This window comes from Seriola aureovittata, chromosome 23 (assembly GCF_021018895.1).
Source record: "Seriola aureovittata isolate HTS-2021-v1 ecotype China chromosome 23, ASM2101889v1, whole genome shotgun sequence".
Lineage (NCBI taxonomy): Eukaryota > Metazoa > Chordata > Actinopteri > Carangiformes > Carangidae > Seriola > Seriola aureovittata.
Window position 1 is genome coordinate 10,932,361 of NC_079386.1, and position 23,705 is coordinate 10,956,065.

General features: G+C 44.4%; 1 protein-coding gene across 2 annotated transcripts; it reads left to right on the forward strand.

Moving 5' to 3' along the window:
- The first annotated feature begins 14 nt into the window (after positions 1 to 14).
- On the forward strand, positions 15 to 23,564 carry neurl4 (neuralized E3 ubiquitin protein ligase 4). 2 transcript variants are annotated; one of them, XM_056368750.1, is made up of 29 exons: positions 15 to 1,555; positions 8,298 to 8,814; positions 8,907 to 8,972; positions 9,061 to 9,548; positions 10,395 to 10,506; positions 10,631 to 10,719; positions 10,877 to 10,949; positions 11,296 to 11,569; positions 11,868 to 12,049; positions 12,224 to 12,309; positions 12,422 to 12,584; positions 12,683 to 12,893; positions 13,547 to 13,623; positions 13,794 to 13,872; positions 14,237 to 14,406; positions 14,512 to 14,640; positions 15,010 to 15,155; positions 15,353 to 15,571; positions 16,703 to 16,801; positions 16,931 to 17,083; positions 17,268 to 17,465; positions 17,803 to 17,961; positions 18,101 to 18,280; positions 19,076 to 19,169; positions 19,262 to 19,369; positions 19,475 to 19,619; positions 19,892 to 20,004; positions 20,266 to 20,425; positions 20,541 to 23,564. In XM_056368750.1, exons 1-29 carry the CDS (start codon positions 1,391 to 1,393, stop codon positions 20,743 to 20,745), a joined length of 4,860 nt encoding a protein of 1,619 aa, XP_056224725.1. In that variant the 5' UTR covers positions 15 to 1,390; the 3' UTR covers positions 20,746 to 23,564. The 2 variants fall into 2 exon arrangements, with proteins under 2 accessions (XP_056224725.1, XP_056224726.1); XM_056368751.1 differs by having other exon boundaries at positions 17,298 to 17,465.
- Positions 23,565 to 23,705: the final 141 nt, after the last annotated feature.

Genomic DNA, 23,705 nt, shown 5'->3' on the forward strand with positions numbered 1-23,705 from the left:
GAGAGAAGGGGATTTAAAATGTGGATTTTGCCCCCTCTAGTGGATTTTTAGAGACGGTGTTAGATGCACCATCCACTCTGTGTATGATGTGATGTAACCAATAAAGAAAATGCATGTAGATTATATCAGGTCAAAAACACAGTTCATCATATGAGAAACTTTATAGTAGAATAAGAAGTAGAGCAAGAATGTCTCAGCCTCACAATCATATTCATAAAAAAAAAAAACTTATTCTGATATTTTGAGAGTTTTACATATTTGTAAGATTGTGAGGGATGTCTTCAGATATTTTCTTGTGGATGAGAGGTTCTTCAGAATATTATCTGTTGGTTTATAATGTAATGAAAGTTAAGATGGGGAGAAATGCTCTATATTATCACCTCTGTATTGTCCAAAAATTTAAGCAGAAACACCTATGGCACTATTTGAATAATAAATTGTAATTATACATAGATTTCAAACTACGGGGGTACTGGGTGGCTACCCAACTGCTGAAACTCAACCAGTAGAAGTTGGGTGATGCAGCAGGACAATGACCTTAAACATTGAAGAAAATCTACTACAGAATGACTTCAAACCAAGGAAATGTACCATTTGTAGTGGCCCAGACCAGAGATGTTGTGGAATAACCTGAAGAGAAACGTTCATACCAGACATCCAATAAGAATATGACTTTTATAAGGAAGAATGGTCCAAACTTCATCTGAATGTTGTGCAGATCTGATCAGCAGCTACTGGAAGAGCTTATTTGAAGTTAATGCTGCCCAAGGAGGTTCAACCTGTTATTAAAGCCAAGGGTTAACTTACATTTCCAGAAGCACTGTTAATGTTTGATGGGTGTGTTCCATAAAGATATGAAGGATTATAATTATCAAATTGTTGTTGTTATGTAAGTAAATTGTGTTTCTCTTAGATGAAGATCAGGTCATTCCAAAGGGTTCACATACTTTGTCTTGCTACTACACATTACATAAATGAATCAAGTGGAAAAAAGAAATATATTTGAGCATGAGGAAACTTTTTATCCAGTAAAATCAACTTATTTACCATAAAATCCAGAATATTCCAACTCTAACAGATCTCACTTTCAGTGGGTGCAATAGTATAGCTTTAGACTAAGGTCAAAAATAAAATGAAAAAATACAAAAAAAAACAAAAAAGGGAGACCCCCCCAAAAAAGAAAGCTTCCATTTCTGTTTAAATTAGATTAAAATTACTTCCGTAATTTATGAACATGTGAACATCTCAAATTAATTTTATATTGGGTGATTTAATGTTTTACTATAAGGGTGCGGTGCGGCTCAATTGTATCGATTTCTGAAATCTACCGGATACCATAACGTTACTGTCGCAAACCCCGAGTGTCGTGAACACTGGCCGCCCACTGAAGATGGCGGCGGAGCTGCATCCGCGGAGCGGAAAGCTGATCGGCCTGTCCAACTCGAACCGAACCGCTCGGCGCAACCAGCCAGTCCAGGAGTTCAACCACGGCCTGGTGCTTAGCAAGGAGCCACTGAGGGACAGAGATGTCTTCACTGTCCGCATTGATAAGAAGGTAAGCAACAACAGGCCGCCGCCGCTGCTCCTCCAGAGCGGGGCGAGAGCAGCGATAATGCGGGAGCAGCGCTGGTGGGACGGGCCGGGGGTCTGTCACTGTCCGCAGTGAGGAGCTCCTGCTGTTCAGGGCGGTTCATACGGCTTGACAGCGACCAAGGTTGTCGGGATTGTTTAGGCGAATTATGCACTTTGTCATAGATCTAGCAGGGACACAGAGGCTTAAGAAACACCTTCTTATGTGTATAAATGTTAAACGGATCGCTGAGCTAACGACAACCTGCCCGGGGTGCCTCGGTGCAGGCAGTTAGCCATGCTAATGAGCCGTTAGCAGTAGCAGGCGGTGTGATTCCGGGCTAGCCGGGGCTAGCTTTTCTGGAAGGTGCTATGGGTGCTCTGTCGCGTGTTGACAAAGACTTGGTGTTGTTTATTGAGCCACAGGAGTGGAGTAACGCCGGCTAACGGAGCTGTGGGGGTGACTGTCATCGGTGCCTGTCAGCCTCTCTGCCGGTCTGTCTGTCCCGGTGGCTAATAATGCTGCAGTGCTCAAACCAGACCGGGCTGTCATAGTGACTCAAAGGCTTATGTGTGAACCTAAATAGACACAAATACGTAGAATCAGCCACTGCTTTCTGTTTCCAGCGTCACCAATGATAATATCCAGAGTTGCATGTTTAAGGACTGAGCTTGTCTCCTTAATATTTACACACATCTTGAGCCAAACACAAAGCACATTCAGACATTACTAGCTCTGACCAGGCAGCGTAATGCATGAGGAGTTTGACCACTAACAGGTATAACTCATTAATTACAGGTATTTAAACATGGATTTTTAATTGCTGGGACATTTGCTGTCATAATACTTTTTGTTACTATTTATTTGTATTAATTTAAAGGTATTTTACAATATAAAATGACAAACTTAACATGACCAATTGGAGTTTACATTTCTTATGCAACTGTCCAGGTTGTCATTAGATTCATCCAGACATGATAGACTGCTTTGTGTTTGCAGTGAATGTCATCCATTTCTCTCAGTTTCTGGGAAAAGTCTCCCCCTCCTTCCTCAGGAAAAACATCATAATTTCTGTATTTAATTTTTAAAAATATTGCTTTAACTTTAGTGGTTTACTGTTGTTTGTGCTGTATGCTCTTGTCTCTCCAAACCGTGTCAATTCCTGTGCAACGTGTTTACAGTGTTTGGCTGTTCTCAGTGTAGGATAGCTTGTCCGTTGTAATGGCTTCTGCCTCTGCGCCCTGCCAACCTATTGGGTTTATCAACAACATGGCAGCTCTGGAGCGTGTGCCAATGCCAACTGGGCCACACACCCTTCTAAACAACAGTGTGTCCGGCCAAGACCCCTGCGCATAGATAGGTTATTTTGAAAATGTACCATGCAGAGGCCGAGCTGCATGAGTGCCAGTAAAGCCAAACATCCAGGTTAATAGCACCTACTGTATATAAACGATTACCCATCCCTTATGGCTCTCATAAACAGCCTCATGCTCTATCATGACATGCATTGCCTGTCTCAAAATCAATAACTTTCCATCACAGAGCACACAGACTGTTATGACTGCCCATCCTGTCCACTGACATCCACTAAGCTACAGTGGAAGCTGGAAAATGAGTGCAAGAGAGCAAATGACATTATTTATTACTTGCTGTCAATGGTTTTGGGTTTGTATTTAAGACTGGAAGAAGTAACTTTACTGTGGTTTAGAAAGTGATCCAAACGGATGATCCAAGTTTACTTTGTGTATTAGTTAGAACTAATTAGATTTTAAACTGGAGCTGCCCTGTAGCCTTAATCAGTCACAGGCAGTTAGAGCTGAAACAGTTAGTTGATGTAATCAATCAGTCGCAGCCGTATACCCAACATTAGCCTTGAAATGCATCTTCATTATGATATTGTTGTTTTATTATTTTTTTTGGCAATATTACCTCTACTGGTGCATGTCAAAGAAATACAAGTCAAATTAGCAATTGAATGAAGGTATCAGTAAATTTAGTATTTTAAAGCCCAGATTGTTTTTCATATTTGACTTACAAATGTTCATATTCGTTGAAATTTGTACAAGCTTTTAAATTGAATGCATGCCAATCAAAATGAGTTTAGTGTGTCACTTTCTTTGTCCAAATCCTGCCTATATTTTGGCTGTTAACATGTAAATTTATTCAAAATTTTTGTTAGTTATTGTGTGAATTGTGTTCCCCTCTCCTGTTCAGGGTTCAGTTGTTAGATGTTGTGTGTGGATGGTCTGAGAGCTTTTTCTGCTCTGCATAGTCTTAGCAATGCGTCTCGGGCACCGCGTTTGAATTTAAAATCGCATGCAGTTAATTTTCCATTCTTTTAAAAAGCTGTTCAGTTGTCCTACTTGGCATGTATGGTTGTGTCCTGTAGTTATTGGGCTTCTGAACAGAGAGAGACTGAGAGGCAGACACCCACAGGCTGCTGTTACATAAGTGAGTGAGCGAGCGAAGGAGATGTCTGTCTCCTCCACACAGCGACCCGGTCAGGCTGAGTTACTACTAAATCTGTTAACCTAGATACCCGGGCTGTCGTAGCACACTGCCTTACATAGCACCTGCCATGGAGCTCAGGAGGACACCAGGGGAACAGATGAAGGAGAGGAGGCAGACAGGACAACATTTTCAAAATAATATTGATCTCAAAGGAAATTTCGTTTTGTTCTCTCTTTGGCACAGAGGTGAGCTGCAGAGAAAAGAAAAAAAAAAAAATCACAGGAGGTGGCAGGGCTTTAATGTTATGGCCAAGGTCACTTCATCAGGGTGGATTTCTGCCAACTTAAACTAGAGTCCTGTGGAGAAGCTGGGAGAAGAGGAATAGTTGGATATTGATCGTACAGTTTAGATTACATTTGACTAAATTCTCTAAAGCCTGAAGCACAAACTGCAGAGCTTTTTGTTGCATGTTTTTCTCCCAGGCCAGCAGGTGGAGGGCAGCGAGCCAGGAGATCGCTCGTCCTCGGTGAGATGACGTGGGTTCATGCCCCCGTGTTCGCAAGCATCTGTTGGAGTGAAGTGTCTCTGAGCAAGATTGTGAATCTCCACCAGCTGCACTGACTCTGTTATAGCTGACACTGCAGTCTGTCATCCACATTGTGGGGGCAAAACAAATACCCCCAGAGATCAATAAAGCATCACATTATTGTGATTATGTTGAGTTTTGTGTTTCTGGGAAGAAATGGATATCTTAGGCTGCTTGTTACATGATAGGAGTCCAATGTCATGCAAAGACAAGGAGTTTTGCAGTTAAACGTTTGTGTGCTAAGAGATGTGAGATCATTGGTGTTTTCATGTCTTGAATCTGTAAGATCATGGAAGAGATGCTGTTTGCTTAAGGATTGTTTGCTCTGTGTGCATCACAGCTGGACCACATGAGCATCTGTGCCGGTAGCTCATATTCCTGATATTGTTTCTCTCACTATACAGAGTGAAAAAAGAAATTGGAGAAAGGAGCATTGTCTACGTCTCGAGCCCACAGTGTTTTCAGTGGCATTTCATGTACTGTAGATCGTTAACCACCTAGGTAGTATCCAGTCATTTAGGAAACCTGTCACCTGAAAACTCATGACGACGTGGAGTTAAAATTCCCTCAAGCTAGATGAGTGATGCAAGGACCCTGAAATTTTCTAAGTATCAAATTTAAACAAGTGTATTACCAACATGTTTGGTACATTGCTAAAATTGCAATTTGTGTTGGAGGCACCTTCAGAAATTACAATTTTTTTCAATGAAATAACATTCGTCTTATTAAGCTTCAGAGAAATTGAGCTGTAGTGCAGGAAAAGCCAAATATTTAATGAGCTCTTACCTATTTTCTGTATGCACTTAAAGGAAAAATAGAGAGTATGTGCACACCAGGTTAAAGCTTACAAAACTTTATTGGATCAATAAGGGCAGCATGTCAACCTTATGGTCCTTGCCGGGCAAATGGCCAACTTGACAACACTCCTCTGATGTCATGGTCAACAGATCAAACAAATACACATACACTTGTTATATGACAATAAGGATCGTGTTACAAGTCTTATACATATAAATATATATATTTTTAAGTCAGCTGACTGTGATGTCAAGCTGGATGTAATACTCTCCTTTTTGTTCTTTGATCTGGTATCCTGCTCCAGCTCTAAATATAGGAAGGGATGTGAACTAGGGTTGTGCCAATGGACGATGATATCGGTCCAGAACGATCACCGATTGCTCATGCCTTTGCAAATGTCAAAGCCATATTTCATTTGTTTTCCAATGAATATTTTAACTTATTTGTCGTATTAAATTCATACTAAATTTAATTTGCCTGTCACAGTTTAACGTATATAACCATATAACCAATGCTTGCAACACGCACATACACGCACACCCCGATCAGCTGATTGTAATGAAGCCGCTTGTTGTGTGTATAGAGCTGCTGTGATTTAAGAGCGGAGGAGACAGACAGACACGTCATTTAGTTCAGTTTCTTATCCTGCTGCTTTTTATGGCTGTAAATAGATCTTCTGGAGTCAATGAGGGAGAGAGACACACCAGGGGCTGCAGGAAGATGTTTTAAGTTGGGGGTGCTGGAGTGGGAGGAGCTTTTTTTTCTTTTTTTTTTTTTGCAAATACATGTTGGAGCTTATTTTGTAAAAATTCATATTCGGTTTTTCTCCATACACATACAACATAGGCCTACAATGCTACTTCAACACAGACCAAAACAACAACGTCTAGAAAACATAGAAACATAATAATGCCATAGCTTTGCAATACACGTCCATAAGCCCATTGCACATGGCACACAAGAACATATCTAAATATGTACATTTTTCAACAAAAGGTATATCAGTGTGATGTTTTAAGTTAAATTAATTATTAACTGCTTTGGCGGCAGCTTACAATAGTGCATCATCAAATGTATGCCTCTATTGTAAACAGGTCCAAAAGCTCATTGTGCACAGAACACAAGTACACATCCAAACATGCAACTGTTCAGCGGCAGCTTGTAATAAACCAGACATCTTACCTTGAGCTGCAGACAATGTGCTCCGGTAGTTACAATAATCCAAAGCTGGCCTTGCGCTTTTGGTATGTTGGGTTTGGATGGGGCATGGATGTCCAATGAGTTCACAACGTCACTGTGGACAAGCATCAAGGAGAGGTGAGTCAGTCTTCTGGGTCATGGTGGTGTAGCCGTGAGGAGGCCACAGAGATGAGCAGGCAAAGAGAAGTACTCTAAACTTCCAAAACGTGTCCTGTGGTTCCCTGCTGTTTGGCAGCAGCATCAGACAAGAGGGCGTTAATTGGCACTTTACTTAAAGCAGCATGCCTTTGTATTGGGTCGGTGTGCAATTTAGATCTGTCGTGCTCTTTGACTTTTTCAATTGCTTTAAAAGCCGCCCTTCACCAAGAGGTTGTCAGCCCTAAAACTGTCTTCATCTATCAGTTTTCCCCCCACTGATTTCATACAAGAAAAACACACAACCTGATCACTCTCCGCCACGTACTGCAGCCAATTCCGTTTAGCACACCAAGCTGGTGCAGATTCGTGGATGAAAGTTTCTTTTTCCAAAACGTCTGGCAGGAAATGTGAAGTTAGGTGGCTGGAAAGGCTCCTCCAATGCCGCCCAGTCAGTCCGAGCCCGACACCTGGTAGCCGCCGGCTGATACTCCGCTCGGTGCAGTGGCGACGGTCTCTCCGTCCAGGACACAAAATCAAAACCAAACGAAACGCGTTTTTGCGCCATTGTGATTTAATCCGTGGCACAATCCGTATGTCTCCCCTAAACCCTGAACCCTGAACAGACTTAATTGGCATCACCTGGTGAGCAATTGATTAGAGTTGCCATGACCCGCCCTACTCTGCCTCTGATTGGTTAGTGATCTTTGCCTTTGTTGGATGGATTGGCTGAGGAGTGGGTTTAGATTTAGGTAAAAATACGTCATTCTGAGGCAGAGTAGCACTGGTCATGTCAACGCCATTAAAAAAATAAAAGATCCTCACGCCTAGGGGGTGCTGCACTTACTTCCCGCGGCCATGGGGCCGGACACGCTCGCTCTTTTGAGTCACACCTCTTTCTCTATTGCTCATAGGGTAATTTAACGTGCCCCCCCCCCCCCCACTCCACCCCCAGCCTACTGTACTTATACATATCTGGCAACCCTGATGTGCACACTACTACCTTTCTGCATCGATGTGCTTTCAACATCAGATTTTGGGATGGTGATTCTACTTTACATTGGTCTCATCTTTAAGCAGAGTACTGGTAATGATGAGTGAAGTTGTTTCACCCTGTGTTCTTGCAAACTGCTGAAACTCCAATAATCTCTTCTACAGTTGACAGCTGAGTTTTCAGTCGTGTGTTAGTGTGGCCGCACTGTCCTGCTTTTTTTTTTTTGCTTTTTTTTCAAAGCTTCGTTCTTCACTGATAGAGTGACTAAAAATAACAAGATGGATCATACAACAAGGCACACTTCATCTTCCGTAGATATCTACCTGCAGTTTTTAGCACAGTACCTGACTCTTTCAACAGCAACTCCCACATCACGGCTCAGATGCTTCCACACTGAGTCTTTTTGTGGTCAGAGAAGCAGCTGCTGACAAATGTGCTGTTACTGCTCTCTGCCTCTGAATCTGTTGTGAACATGGGACTCTGCTTACTTGTGAAGGCCATGATGAGTCTGTATTTTTGACATATTTTTGACCTAATTGAACCTTTCCTCTTTTCGGCCTCAGGTGAACTCGTGGAGCGGTTCCATTGAGATTGGCGTGACGGCACTGGACCCCGCCGCGCTGGACTTCCCCAGCAGCGCCACAGGCCTGAAGGGCGGCTCCTGGATCGTGTCGGGCTGCTCGGTGCTGCGTGACGGCCGCTCGGTCCTGGAGGAGTACGGCCGGGACCTGGACCAGCTGGCCGAGGGCGACCGCGTGGGCATTCAGCGCAGCTCCCGCGGGGAGCTCCACCTCTGGGTTAACGGCCAGGACTGCGGTGCGGCCGCCAGCGGCTTGCCGCCCAAGCTGTGGGCAGTGGTGGACCTGTACGGCAAGTGCACTCAAGTGACGGTGGTGAGCTGCGAGCCGCCGCCGCCCTCCGCAGAGAGGGAGAGAGAGACAATAGAGCGGGAGGAGGAGGAGGATGAGGAGGAGGAGGAGGAGGAGGAAGAGGTGGTGGTACGCGGGGGTCGGGAGGATGCAGGGATCACGGCACTGATGAATGTGGCAGCAATGAATGGAATGATGAATGGAGATGAAGGTAGGGAGCGTTTGTTTTATGGTTCTTCTTTCCCTACTCTGTAGGTTGGTTTGTTTTCATCTGTTGTGTCCCTTTCACTCCTCTCCTGCCAGTGCCTGAGCTCAGCTGCAGTCACAACAGACCAGACAAGTTCCCCAACAACCTGGAGCCTGACACAGGTGAGAAAATCCTCCTGGGATCAGTTGATAGACATTTTGCAATATGACCAGCACTGACAGCCATTCTCATCTTCCTTTCTATCCCTAGTTCTCACCGAGCACCAGCTCTTCGACGTGTTCAACAACGCAATAGTATCTTTTTATCGCTCTGAGGATGAGGGCGGAGGGGAGGATGGAGGAGGTGGAGGAGGAGCAGGAGGAGGCAGCGGTGGAGGAGAAGGAGGAGGAAATGCAGGCACTGACTCCTCTTCCAGAAATGACAGAGGGAGCAGCAGTGGAGGAGGTGCAGTGAACAGCGACAGTGGGACAGGGACGACAGGAGGAGGAGGAAGTGGTGGTAGCGGTGGAGAAAGCGGAAATACTAATAACAGTCCTGCAAGTAACGGAGGGGTGGGGCTGGGGGCTCTGACAGGTGGGATGACCACCAATGACGCGCTGCTCTTCCACGAGAAATGCGGCACGTTGATCAAACTGAGCAACAACAACAAGACGGCGGAGCGGAGGAGACCGCTGGACGAGTTCAACAACGGCGTGGTGATGACCAACCGGCCGCTCCGACACAACGAGATGTTTGAGGTGATCACAAACACACAAGTCAATGCTCGGATTTTTGCTCATTTATGAATAATGTAGTGACCCGATAATGAGTTATGACTAACTTGTTTAAAGTTATCAGTGCAGTTGTTTGACTAAGTCAGGAAGGAAGGCTAAGTAAACATCACACTTTTCTGTCCGAACACTTTGATATTGAGAATTTGACTCAGAAATAAAGATGCAACTAATGATTCTATATATAATTTTAAGTAACTTTTTTTAATTTTAACCCAAAGATACTAAATTTACATTTATTTGAAACATAAAAAAGGAGCATATTTTACATATTTAAAATGATCGAACCAGCAAATGTTTGACAATTTTGCTTTATAACGGTCATAAATGACTCATCATTTTTCAGAATTGTTGTCACTTCTCTGTGGATGTGCTGTCTTATTAAATGACTAATTGTTTCAGCTCTGGTCTGGAGGAACAGTTGTTCCTGACACTGTGTGTGTGAGAGAAATTATCTGTAATGGCCCAGCAGGTAAAGGTATAAGTAATAGGAAGTTGTAGAGACTGTGATTCAGCCTGTGGAACCAGGAAAAGAAACATTTATTTCACCAACACCGAGTAAAAAAACAAAAATAAAGATCCAGTCTCACATCAGGATATTATTAGTATATTGATACACAGCCCAGCTGTAATCAACAGAGATCAACACTGCCGTCCAAGGGGTGCAGTCGTGTGTGATGTTGTGCTGCTCGAGGCTGCACGGGGGAAAACCATGTTCTGTTCGGACTAAAATGTAACTGAAAATTAATAATTAAAAACTATTCGTACCAGAAGAGATTAAATGTGTTTCTGTCGTTTGTTTGTTTTTTTCAGATCCGTATTGATAAGTTGGTGGACAAGTGGTCAGGCTCAATAGAGATTGGCGTGACCACACACAACCCCAACAACCTGGACTATCCTGCAACTATGACTAATCTGCGCTCAGGTAACACACACACACACACACACACACACACACACACACACACACACAAACAACACACAACTGCATTAAACAAAACAAGATACTTTCTTGATCTTTGGGTAATTAATGACATTATCTGGCTCAGGTACAATCATGATGAGTGGCTGTGGGATACTAACCAACGGGAAAGGAACCCGCAGGGAATACTGTGAATTCAGCCTTGATGAACTCCAGGTTGGTAACCACACACGCGCGCGCACACACACACACACACACACACACACACACACACACACACACACACACACACACATACATACTTCATTCTGCCACCTACCGTGCAAGTATTCTGTTTTTATAATCTCCATCAAATTCTCCCATCGTGTTTTAGGAGGGAGATCACATAGGGTTGATGCGCAAAGCCAGCGGCGCGCTCCATTTCTACATCAATGGCATCGACCAAGGTGAGACACATCAAGAGGACTCACGAGGGAATGAAAGCTCATTGCTGGGAGGGTGGGGCTGAAAGTGGATGGAATGATATTATTTTCATGGCTATAAAAAGGCACCAACTGATGGACTCAGAACAGAAAGATGGGACCAAATAGAACATGAACAGATTTACCTGTTTCAGATTTGTATTATATTTTTGTTGTTTTGCTGTGATCCCATGATGCTGCGTAATTATGTACTTATTGTAAAGTAGATGTACTACCCTCCTACTTACAATCAATACTTAAAAACATAAATTGGACATAAGAAATACTGTAATTGAGAATGTACCTCTGTTTCCACACGATGTATTTCCAGGTGTTGCAGCAGCGCAGACCCCTGGCGTGGTCTACGGTGTGGTCGACCTATACGGCATGGCCGTCAAAGTCACCATAGTCCACAACCACAACCACAGTGACCGACTCAGACGCAATAATGCCATCATGAGGGCTTTATCTCCCGATGTTGGTCGACCCCGGCCGTCTCTTTCCCTCACTCCGGACCCAGAGGGGCCCGACCGCCTGCTCTTCCACCCCAACTGTGGCCAGAAGGCCGCTATCATCAGTGACGGGAGGACGGCGCTGCGGCCACAGTGAGTCCACCTCCTCCTGATACTTGAAAAAAATAAATAAATACACTTTTCTTCAAAACTGTTTCTTTCTATCAAGAAGAGGAGCTGGACCCAAATGTCAAACTCTGTTTAAACAGAAGTTCCTCAACAATAATTTCACAGAAATAAAATTACGATAAAAATTTTTTGATCAAAGGATATATAAAGAATTCAGGACTATGGAAACATAAATGTAGGTGTGAAAAAAGCCACCAAGGTTTGCAGTATCTTTAGCACAAAACACTGATGTACTCACAGGTTAACAACATTATTTCCACAGTGCGACTGACGACTTCAACCACGGCGTGGTCCTGAGCAGCCGGCCTCTGCGCTCCAATGAGGTGTTCCAGGTCCGCATCGACAAGATGGTGGACAAGTGGGCGGGCTCCATCGAAATCGGAGTCACAACACACAACCCTGCATACCTGCAGCTGCCCTCCACCATGACGAACTTGCGCTCAGGTAAAAGAAACAATCTTTTCATCTTTTCAGCACTGGACTACGCTGAGGTACCTGATGAATGTTTTTTAGAGTTGAATAATGAATTAAACTCATAATAAACAAATACATTTGTCTGTAAGTCACCGGGAGTGTGTGAGATACCTTTCAAACAGATTGCTGTGTTGTGTTTTCCAGGGACTTGGATGATGACGGGGAATGGCGTGATGCACAACGGAACCACAATACTGGACGAGTACGGACACAACCTGGACCGGCTCAAGGTGAGCGAGTTACCCAGCTGTCAGTCGTCAGTCGCTCCTGTCACTCTGATCCTTCCCTCTGCTAGAAAGTTTTACTGCTGCTTTCCTTACGGTCTCTTTTCCCCTCCCGCAGGCAGGTGACACAGTAGGTGTGGTGAGGAAAGAAGACGGCAGCCTCCACTTCTTTGTGAACGGCGTGGCTCAGGGCCCGGCGGCCTGGAACGTCCCTCCCAGCGTCTACGCCGTGGTCGACCTGTATGGGCAGGCTGCTCAGGCCACCATCATGGACGACATGGGTGAGAGAGAGGGAGGCAGAGAAACGGTTAGGAAGCTAGAGTGACTTTGAAGTTGAGCATCTGACTATTTTCCCCTCTTTCGCCTCTCCCTGTCTCAGTGGACCTCCCCCCTCTCCCAGAGGACAGCTCAGAGGGGCCCACGGCCATGTCCCCCGGGAGCCCCTGCTCAGTAGCCGGGGCAACCACGACCAGCGACCTGCGTTTCCACCAGCTACACGGCACCAACGCAGTCATCACCAACGGGGGGCGCACCGCCCTGCGTCAGAACTGCCGCAGCGAGTTCAACGACGCCATTGTCATTTCCAACAGGTGATGAAACGAATGATCCGCGGGTCAGAAAACGTAATAACTGCCACATGAACTGGAGACTCTTCATAGACTCTGCTATTGAGGAAAGTTGTTGTTCAGTCACGCCTGTTGCGGGTTGCTGTTGGTAATACTCCAGCACATTGGAGGCAGCACATTTCACACTGTGTTTATATTTTCATGTATCAGAATCAGTAGTGTAAACCCAGAGGCCCTGCTTTTTAGCAGCTGGTGCAATTTTCTGGTTTCTCATAATGAGCTGCTCAGATTCACAACAGGCTTCCACATCAATTCTGCCATCTGTGCCGCAGTTTTAACTGTGGCATTGTGCTAATTAAATCTCATTTGAGGCACAGACTGACAACAACCCAGCCGAGACATTACGCGTTACACTATAACGCGTAATTATGATACACACAAGATGTGTTTTTGTCTAACTTGTCCACTACCAGTCATTGTTAGTATTAATGTGGTTAAAAGGTCACGAGATACAAATGATTAGTTTGGGATGGTGTCAAAGATAAAGAGGGCACTTCTGTGTAGAAGGTTGTGAATAAGTACTGACATTCGGTTCCCATTCCCATGAGGCTGCAGCGAGGACTAAAGGGCGTTCAGCTCTCTCAGGATTTTAACTCGTCACCTCCACGTTGTTGTAGGTGCCTTCGAGATGGAGAGCTGTTTGAGATCATTATTCAGAAGATGGTGGACCGCTGGTCGGGTTCAATAGAAGCAGGTGAGGTGTTTCTGTCCACTGGGGAATCCAGCTGCTCATGGTTTTTTTTTTTTCTTCCTCTCTCTCTCTCTATATTCTCTGGTATCAAACATTTATTTTTCTAACATCATTTTCGATGTTACAAGCACATGTATCTCTGTGTAATCACTGCTGTTGTACTGTGTGTCCAGGAGTGACAGCCATCAGGCCAGAGGAGCTGGAGTTTCCAAACACTATGACTGACATCGACTATGACACTTGGATGCTCAGGTAGTGATGCGCTATGAGAATATGATGTATTACCATCTTTTTAAAGTTTTCAACCTTTTTCACCTGGAACCTTCAAAACAAGGAAAGACAGACAGACAGACAGACGTGGAGAGCTTGCCAGAAAAAACTAAAAACATTATAAGGTTGTGGGATTCATTCATATCTTTAGCATGTTGTCTAGTGTATTTCCTTACATTGAAACAGCTGTCTATCGATGTCGGAGACAACACATTCAACTTCTGTTGTTTGAATTTGAATTTTGGTCACGAGTCAACCCATTGTTTACATTTGGATCAGGGATTGCAGGGAGTCCAACTCCTCAATTCAGAATCTTTCTTTTTTTGCTTTCCTCCTTCGCTCACAGTGGAACAGCCATCATGCAGGATGGCAACACGATGCGCAACAACTACGGCTGCGACCTTGACTCCCTGACCACGGGCTCACGGATCGGCATGATGCGCTCAGCCAGCGGCGACCTCCACTATTACATCAACGGCGTGGACCAGGGTGTGGCCTGCTCCGGTCTGCCACCGGGTACAGAATAAAACCAGGGGCTGCAAACAGATGAGGCTGAATTACCACTGGCTTGAGTATAAGTGTATCTAATACTTCACCTCTCTCTCTCTCTCTCTCTCTCAGAGGTGTTTGCAGTGATCGACCTGTATGGTCAGTGTGTTCAGGTGTCCATCACCAGCTCCTCAGGCCCGCTGGACAACAGCATGTGTACCAGCAACATCACTGAGAAGAGCTTCCCCATTCACTCACCAGGTACTCAACAGGGTCTTTACACAGGCCTGGAAGAACATGGAAAAATAGAGTCTGATTATTTCTAGATCTTTTAAGTATTGATGTTATATAAAAAGTCTGTAGAAGGTTTGGGAAAATAACTACTTTGTATAATTACTACCAAGACTATGTTTAGTGTTGTGGGATTCTGAAAAGGAAAATGATTAAGAACACACAGGTAAAGCATTAAACCTCTTGTTTAAAAGTAAAGAAATAAACAACAAACTGGAAGAAGAGATTGAAGACAAAAAATGTCACATATCAATTGTCCTCAAAGCCTCATGTCACATCTTGTGTGTGTGTGTGTGTGTGTGTGTGTGTGTGTGTGTGTGTGTGTGTGTGTGTGTGTAGTTGCGGGCGTTGCTCATCGGCTCCACAGTAAACACGGTAAGAACGTGGTGCTGCTGGGTGAGGGCTGCCAGGCCGTCAGAGTCGGAGGTTACGCTCACGGCATCGTGTTCAGTGCGAAGGAACTCAAAGCGGACGAGTTGTTTGAGGTAAGAGACGGTTCCGAGCACTTCATCAGAAAATTAACCTGACACCTACTTTAAATATTATGCTACATTAACCTCTTAAATACCAGTGCCTGTGTATATTAGAAATAAATTTCCGTCAGTAAAAATGAGCAGCTCGTACTTGTTTTCCTCTCCTTCCTGATCTCCTCCTCTCTGTTTCTGTCTCTGTCTCACTGCAGGTAAGGATTGATGAAGTGGATGAGCAGTGGTGCGGTTCGCTGCATATCGGTCTGACCACGTTGGCACCTCCGGAGCTGCCGTCCTGCCCGCTGTCGGGTCTCTCCCCCTCCCTCCCGCATCTCCGCACCAAGGTCACCTGGCTGCTCTGCGGTTCTGAAGTCCGTCGCAACGGCGCGCTGCAGCGCCAGAACTACGGCTGTTCACTGGACCGGCTGACGGTGAGCTGCACCCTCCGCTCTCTCAGCTGTGACCTGAGCTTACAGATAAAGCTCCTCATGTTTACTTGTTAGGTTTACAGTCCGTACAAAATGTTGTGGATTGCTGAAAGCACAGTTGGATCTGGTTTCAGGTCGTCTCAAGGAACTTTAAACCCTGTATGACGTCCTCTTCTGCCTCACATTCATTGACCCAGCCCCTCTGGCTGTTTCAAAGCCCTGATTTAAGATGATACGGTGTTATCAGAGTCTGAGTCTTCCGGAGAATCACAGACAGAAATCAGTATCTACCTCTTTTCTCAGCTTAAAACGCAAACATTTCACTCCTTTTTATGTGAAGTCTGTTCTTCTTCTTTCTTTATCCTCTTCTCTTTTTGATTTCATTTCTTATCACTTTGGTTTTTGATTGTTTTTTTTATTGTCAAATAAAATAAAAATTGTGAAAAAACAGCAGGATTCCTCACAGCTCAGGCAAAATAATGCATTAACAATGAAACATTTCACAGGGAGAAATTTGGTTATTTAATGTTGACTTTAAGGTAACACAAGGCAAAGACACTCAGACCTTATCAGTACCTGTGCTGAATATTAAGGAGCTGTATCATAATCACCTTAACCCATCAGTATTCAGGCTTAAATCTGTCTTCATTTTGTTCTATGGTAGATGAGCTAAAAGAGATATCATCTTACATTTTTGATTATAGACTAATGTTTGGTGATTAACAGTTCTTGCCTGAAACGGATCACACCCAGATTAATTAAGATTATTCATCTTATGAGATAGACAAGAAAAAGTCTTTTTAATCAAATGAACACTCTTGAAAATCACTTCGTTGCTTTAGGATTCTTATCTTCAACACATTTTTTTTATCTACATTTTAGTTTGAAATACAATAACCCTGTATTTTTAAACAGAAAACACAGTTTGAAACATCAGACGATCGATCACAGGCCGTTTACATCAGCACACATCACTACACTCTCTGCATACAGTGGGTGCTGTGCTCTCAGAGAAGACACCTGTTTCTAGATTTTTCATTTTATTTTCTGGACAAACTAAACTGTGAGCATGAATATTTAGTCTCTCTCGACTCCCGGAAACAACAGACGTCAAGACTGAATGTGTGTTTCCAGGTTGGGAACCGTGTGGGTGTGAAGAGGTGCAGTGACGACACCATGCACATCTTCATCGACGGAGAAGACATGGGACCTGCTGCTACTGCAGTGGCCAAGGTACGTACACACACACACACACACACACACACACACACACACACTTATCTACAATGTGCACATCCACATTAGAGTAATAGCTACTTGGCCCCACACTGCCATTCAGCTCCTTTCTCTTGCTTCTTGCAGAATGTGTTTGCAGTGTTGGACCTGTACGGGCGGATAACAGCGGTGTCCATCGTCAGCTCCTCGTTGATGGAGGACATGGAGAGCGTCAAGGCGCCCTCGCTCTCCTCAGACAGCTGCAGCGAAGGAGAGGAGGACAGCACCCCTGTCAGAGAGGTAGGAGCCAGAGGAGAGTCTGTCAGCGAGATATCCTAAAGTTACAGAGCAACATGGCTGACATCTGGACAGTTTGGACCGAGAACTAGTTCAGCAGATTAGTTTGATTTTAGTTTAGTATTTTTTAGATTTTAACCCCTTTTTCAATCAAGTGTTAATTCACCACATCCCTGAATTTCCTCAGGCTCTGCATGTCATCTCTTGCTGCCTCCAGGTTGAGGCTGAGCCCTGTGCACTGGTGCCCACCGTCATGGCGTTCCTGGAAAACCACGGGAAAAACATCCAGTTGTCCAACCAGAACCTGACAGCAGCCAGAGTGTCGAGCTACAACCAGGGCCTGCTGGTCACCGCCCAGCCGCTGGCTCGCCAGCAGCTGTTCCAGGTACTGCCACGGTTTGGTCAGTAGGGATGAGTCTAGATTTATTTCGATCACATGCTTCATGCTAAATAAGACATGTAAAAGGACAAAAATATATCTTATTGTGATCATAGATTTCCATAATGGAGAGTGAAGTAATCTGAGCTAAATAGGTTAAAAGAATAAAGATAACTAATCCGATTGAACTCCATTTCCATTTTTTATACATCAGTGCAGTTGGTTCACATCTGATATGTTGAATATATTTAGACCCTTAAAAGATTCATGATGTCACTGAACACTTGAATGTAAACACAAAACTCTACAGAATAAGACAGTTTTGGCTGTTTTTTGTTGCCAGTTTCAGATCGACCGTCTGAACCCGTCATGGACGTCGTCGCTGTCGTTAGGGGTCATAGGTCACTCCCCCGACCGGCTCAACTTCCCCTCCACGGCGTGCTGTCTGAAACGCTCCGCCTGGCTGCTGCAGAGAGACTCTGTCTTCCACAACTCGCTAAAGGTGCGAACACACACCTCAACACACAAAATCTGTGTCATATTGAAAATGTTTTCCTCTCTCTCTGACGTCTCTTCCTTTCTTCCGTCATCCATCCAAACACTTCTCTCCTGGCTCATTGTTCTTTTCCTCTCCTGCTCAGATATGCGAGAACTACGGTCCTAATCTGGACACTTGTCCAGAGGGGACGGTGTTGGGTCTGCTGGTGGACGCCAACAGTTGTCTCCACCTCTATGTCAACGGCATGGACCAGGGCGTGGCGGCGCAGGACATCCCTTCACCCTGCTACCCCTTCATCGACCTCTACGGCCAGTGTGAACAGGTCTGCACAAACATGTCTGTGCACGTTGTTTCCATTGTGGTATCTTGTAGGGATTTAGGTATTTAGCTTATAGTTTTACATTTAAAAAAGCATTCTCTTCATTCTCCCCACACTAAGCAGCACATTTCTTATCTTAAGATGTAGCTGTTTGTAGCCGGCACGGTGTTTTAGTGTGAGAAGGAAACAAAGCTTTTGCAGAACAGTTGATCACACAGTTATGTTGTCAGATGATGTGACAATTATAAAACGATTTGATCAGCAGAGCAGCTTGTTACCGGGAAATATTTGAGTCATAATCAAAACACAGTTTCATAGCTGTTTCGTTGTCTGACAACAGAAACAGAAACATATGTTAACGAGAACAACTAAACTGTGAAATTGGCTGCATTAAAAGACAGTATAGGTGATGACTGAGAGCAGGGACAGACTGAATGGACACTGTGTAATAAGCAGACTGTCTGTTGTGCTCCATATCAGGTGTTGGCTGTGATGCAGTGTCGTTATTTGCTGACCGCAAATAGGACAGGGAAGATGAGATTTATCAGTTTTCCCTCTGATGTTGGTGTTTCGTTGTGGAAGCAGATCTTTACGTCAACTAGTCGTGTAATATAAAAAGCCTTTTAAAAATGTGATGACTGAGTGTGGAGGTAGACTCTGTCCTCTGCAGTCTCAGCTCTCAGTCTAGATCAGGTTCAGATTTCAGTCTGACCTCAGCTGAAGACCAGTCCGCCGAGCTGTTACATCACTATCACCTATAACCTAACAATGCTAATGGATGTTTTGTCATCATGGCAGGTCACCATAGTGACAAACAATGTGCCAGCTGTGGGTGGAGAGAGCGGTGAGACCCGTTGTCAGGGCGACATGGAGAAGGCCGACATGGTTGACGGTAAGAAGGCAGCACTCTCTGGTTTTTTCCTTTAAAGGGAAAGTTGAGTTTCACCCGCTGTGTCTGACTCTGTGACTGTGTTTATTTCCCAGGAATCAAAGAGAGTGTGTGCTGGACGCCCCCTCCAGAGGTCAACCCCAACAAGACCTGCGAGTACCAGGCGCTGTGCTCACGCTTCAAGGACCTGCTCACATTACCAGGTGAATTCAACCCCCACCCCCGCCGCCTTTCTGCCATGAGCTCTGTCTGTGTAAACTGAAGCCCTAACATTTGTCACCGATCTTCTCCAACGCCGCTTCGTTAAGATGGTTACTTCAACGAGGATGCAAAGTACAACCTGTGCTACTGTGAGTCCTGCCACAAGCTACGAGGTGATGAGGCGTATTACAAGAGAGGCGAGCCGCCCCGTGACTACGCCCTGCCCTTCGGATGGTGCCGCTTCGCCCTCAGGTGAGAGGATGGTCCCTCGTTCAGGTATAGGATAAAGCGGTGAGGTACAAGGAAACAGTGGTCAGGGAGAACGTTCAGAAAATGAGTGAATCCTCTTTTCCTTCATGTTTACGACTTGAAAACTTTGATTGTGTGCGTTTACTTGCTAATTTATTTTTATCTTGTAGTAATTAAAGTACAAAATAATCCCTCTCAGTAGGTTTTGTTACCTTGCTCATTGGCTCTGCTCGTTTGTGGACGTGTCTATAATTGGATGTGCCTTCTTTGTGCAGGATCAAGCCCCACTGTGAGGTTTCTAATGCACTGAAGAAGTGGCACATTGCGTACCACGGCACAAGTGTAGGAGCCCTGCGTCGCACGCTGGACCACAGCCAGCTGCTGCCTGGTAGGAAGACAACCCATTCCTTCTTTTACAAAGACACAAAGGGGTGGTCCCACCCCCACCCCCACCCCCACCCCCACCATTATTGAGCATTTTCAACTATATGTTTAACTATTTCTTTGCCATACAACCAATAGTGAAACACAGGAATATTTGTTGTGGTTTGATGCGAATGTTGTTGCTGAAAAATGCGACGCAGCTCTTTCTGCTTTTGTTGCGCTCGCCTGTTGGACGAGAGCATCAAGTGTAACTGACATGTTGCAGGGACGTCGTCGATCTTCTCAGTGTCTCCGGTGAAGGCGGAGGGGCCCAACGGCTACAGTGAGCCAGAGGAGAACAGCGCCCCCGGCAGGGAGGTTCCCAGAGTGCGGCTCTCCCCCACCATGCGCTACTCCGGCTTGGAGATCTTTGCTCCCAAAGTGCAGTAAGTCCTCCTGTTTTTGTTTTTTGTTTTGTTTTTTTAAAATCCATTTTTATCTCTGTAGTCTAAAGCAGGGAACCAACACTGAATAAGAATACTCTCTTTGTCCTCCATGCAGATTTCGGGACCCCCGCTCTCACCGCTGCCACCAGGCCCAGGTGGGATTCCAGGTGTGTGTGCGTCCAGGCTCCTACAAGGTGGGACCCCAGACACTCGGCCACAGCGAGCCCCTGGACCCCCGCTTCAGCAACTCAGAGATCGAGTGGATCACTAAGGAGCAGGGCGGCACGCTCCTCTACGGCCTGCTCGTCCGGATCGAGTGAATGGAGAAACAAGGGAGGCATTCGGGTGGAAGTGCGGGGGGGGGAGGAGGAGGAGGGTCTACGCGGCACTTCCTCGTACTTTTAATAAACTGACAACCAAATCCAACCCCTGCCTTGAGCAAGAGACTCCTCTGGAATCCAGATGTTCCTACTCTGGATTGTTGACAATTCAGCATTATTGATTTTTTTGTTTTGTTTTTGTTTTTTGGTTGTTTGCTCTTGGAGTCTTTTAACGGCCGGGGGCTACGGCGGTTTCAAAGAAGAACAGACACTGCCTGCACTTTATGTTTCGGACACTCGTGGGCGATTTTTTTAACTAACTTCTCATCGACACGACATGTTTGTTCATTCACTGCAGTTAGTTGTTTTTTTAGCCACGTTTCTTTTTTTTCTTTTTTGCTCTCATTCTTCCCGAAATCTAATTTTCTTCCTCACAAACAGCTGTTTTTTTTTTTTCTTTTTCTTTTCACTTTTTGGCACTTGTTTTAACACTCATCCCTTCTGCTCTGGTCAGTGTTTTATTTCAGGAGGAGCTGTCCCCTGCCAACCTGCACGTTAACGGACTGTCACCTGAAGAGACTGAAACGTGGGTCAAAAAAAAAAAAAAAAAAAAGAGGAAAAAAAAAACTAAGTGACAATGTGTTCACAAAAATATGAAAAACAGAAACCCAAGAGTGTCTTGTGACTGTGACTTCTTTGGGGGGGGTGGTGGGGGGGGTTCAAACTGGAGGAAGAAAAAAATGTTTACACATGTACCACTGTATGTTGCTGTCCTCTGTGTCTCCACATTAGCAGTCTGGCTACTTTCTTAGTCCTGTTTGCATTTCTTTTACGGCCCAGCCTCACCTCTTACTCCTCTTCACAAATGGAGGGAAAAAAAAAAAAAAAAATCACAGACGTAAAAACTGTGGAGAAAACTGGAAAGTTTGACAGAAAAATTCACTTGAAAAAACCTCCTCCACCTTTTGGGAAGCTTAAAGTAGTGTGAGATACTGAATGGCAAATTACTTGTGCTACAAGTGAAAGGATACATCGTGAAATATTTAAAAATATATATATTTACTTCTATATTTGGTGGGTTGTGATACACCTACTGCTGCTGGCACAAGCGCAAAGATTTAAAAAGGAACTTTTGTACGTTTTGGGAAATAAGCTTATCCGCTTTCTTGCCAAGAGTTAGATAAGAAGATTACACCACTCTCATGTCTGTACGGTAAATACGAAGCTACAGCCAGCAGACAGCTGTCCTGGATGGTTCCCATAGAAAAAGCTCAGGATAGCGGCTGTGCACTGATTTTTAGAGGCGGTGGGAAAAAGACATTTGACAAACCAATCACTGAGTAGTCATCCTTTTTTCTTTTTCTTTTCCTGAACTGAAAAATAAGTGTTTGAAAACACTTATAACAAAATATAAATTTGTGTTGTTGAGTTGGGTTTCAAGTGAGGTTAAGACACATTAATGGTGTTGGCAGTGTTTTCAAAGATTTTTTTTTTTTTTTTTTACTTTAACCCGCCCCCCTCCTCCCTTGAAGTGCACACTGACTTTCCTCAGCTTTTCCATGGGAACCATCCAGGAAAAGTCCTGTATGGGCCAGCACCCGGTCCAGAGGTGACAACATCCACCTGTCCGCAGCCCTAAAGTTCCCCGATTAACACTTTATCTTGTTTGTTCAATCCCTACAAAGAATTCTCCAAATTATTATTTTTTTTGACCAGTTGCCAGGTAACCAGTGGAGTATACGTTGGGTTGCCTGGAAACCAGTACCAGTCCGGGACAACAAATTGTTCAGCACATAACCCGAACAACTGCGAATCTTACACTTGTTTTGTACAGATGAAACAAAGGAGATATACTGTGTTCAGCAGGGAGCTTTAGATGTGCTGGTAGGGGGGTTTGTTTCCTTTAAACGGAGAGAAGCTGGTTGTAGCTTCATGTTAGCATACATACATGTTAGCATACATACAGAGGAGTGGCATCAGTCTGCAAAAGCGAATAACTGCAATTCCCAAAATGAGAATTATTTGTTTTAAAAATGTGGTTTTAAATGGATTGAAGCCAAAGGGTTTAAGTGGTTTTCCACATCACTCCCGCTCTATCCCTTTTCCCTCCATCGTTTACATTAGATCCACTCACACCTCCGCTCCTCTGATCCATCCATCCGTCATGTCTTGACTGTTTACCGGGCAGGACCTCCAGAGCCAACCCCCCGAGGAGCGCCGAGATCAGCAGGACGCCGAGTAGTCCGCACACCACGACCTGTGCTGGTGTTTACATGTGAATGTTATCAATTAGGGCTCTGCGGTTCTATTACATCAACTGACATCATTGATTTACATTTGGTAAAAATGTTTGTACAAGGGTTTTTATTTGCTCCAAAACATCCACCTACTGACTGATTGTATGTGAACAGCTTTCCAAAGCGTTTATTTCTTTTTCACCGTTTTCTCAGTCCTGTTGCCAATTTGATAAACCTGCTACAGAACAAGATACCCCCCCTCCCCCTCCCCACAGGCACCGTTTTGATGAGTCAAACTCAAAAATAATAATTAAAGAAGCTCAGTCACCTTCTAAGAGCAGCTGTGATTTAACTGATGGAAGATCTACGGGGGTTTGGCAAAGGAAAAACTTCCAATCAAAAATGTGAAAAATATTATTATATGGGTTGTTTACGGCCCAGTGCTGCTTTGTACAATTTGATTTGTATTGTTTTTTTGTTTTTGTTTTCTGTATGTTGCGTTGTACAGGCTGTTACATAACAAATCATATCTTCCTGATTTATAAAAAATAAAAATAAACTGACAGACAGTATGCACAGAAAGATGGTTCAAAGTTGTTGTTTTTTTAAGGGGGGGGGGGGGGTGTAAAACAAAAAGATGCCATGAAGAAAAGACAACCTACTGGTGCTTTTGGTTCCTTTTTTTTTTTTTCACAGTTTATTTAGAGTAGGAAAGAAAAGTCC

Excerpts from the sequence above, each read along its gene's own strand:
- neurl4 (XM_056368750.1), top strand. The coding sequence starts at position 1,391 with ATGGCGGCGGAGCTGCATCCGCGGAGCGGAAAGCTGATCGGCCTGTCC. Across the intron at positions 16,802-16,930 it reads CTGCTACTGCAGTGGCCAAG|AATGTGTTTGCAGTGTTGGA; the intron begins GTACGTACACAC and ends TGCTTCTTGCAG. Across the intron at positions 17,084-17,267 it reads ACAGCACCCCTGTCAGAGAG|GCTCTGCATGTCATCTCTTG; the intron begins GTAGGAGCCAGA and ends GAATTTCCTCAG.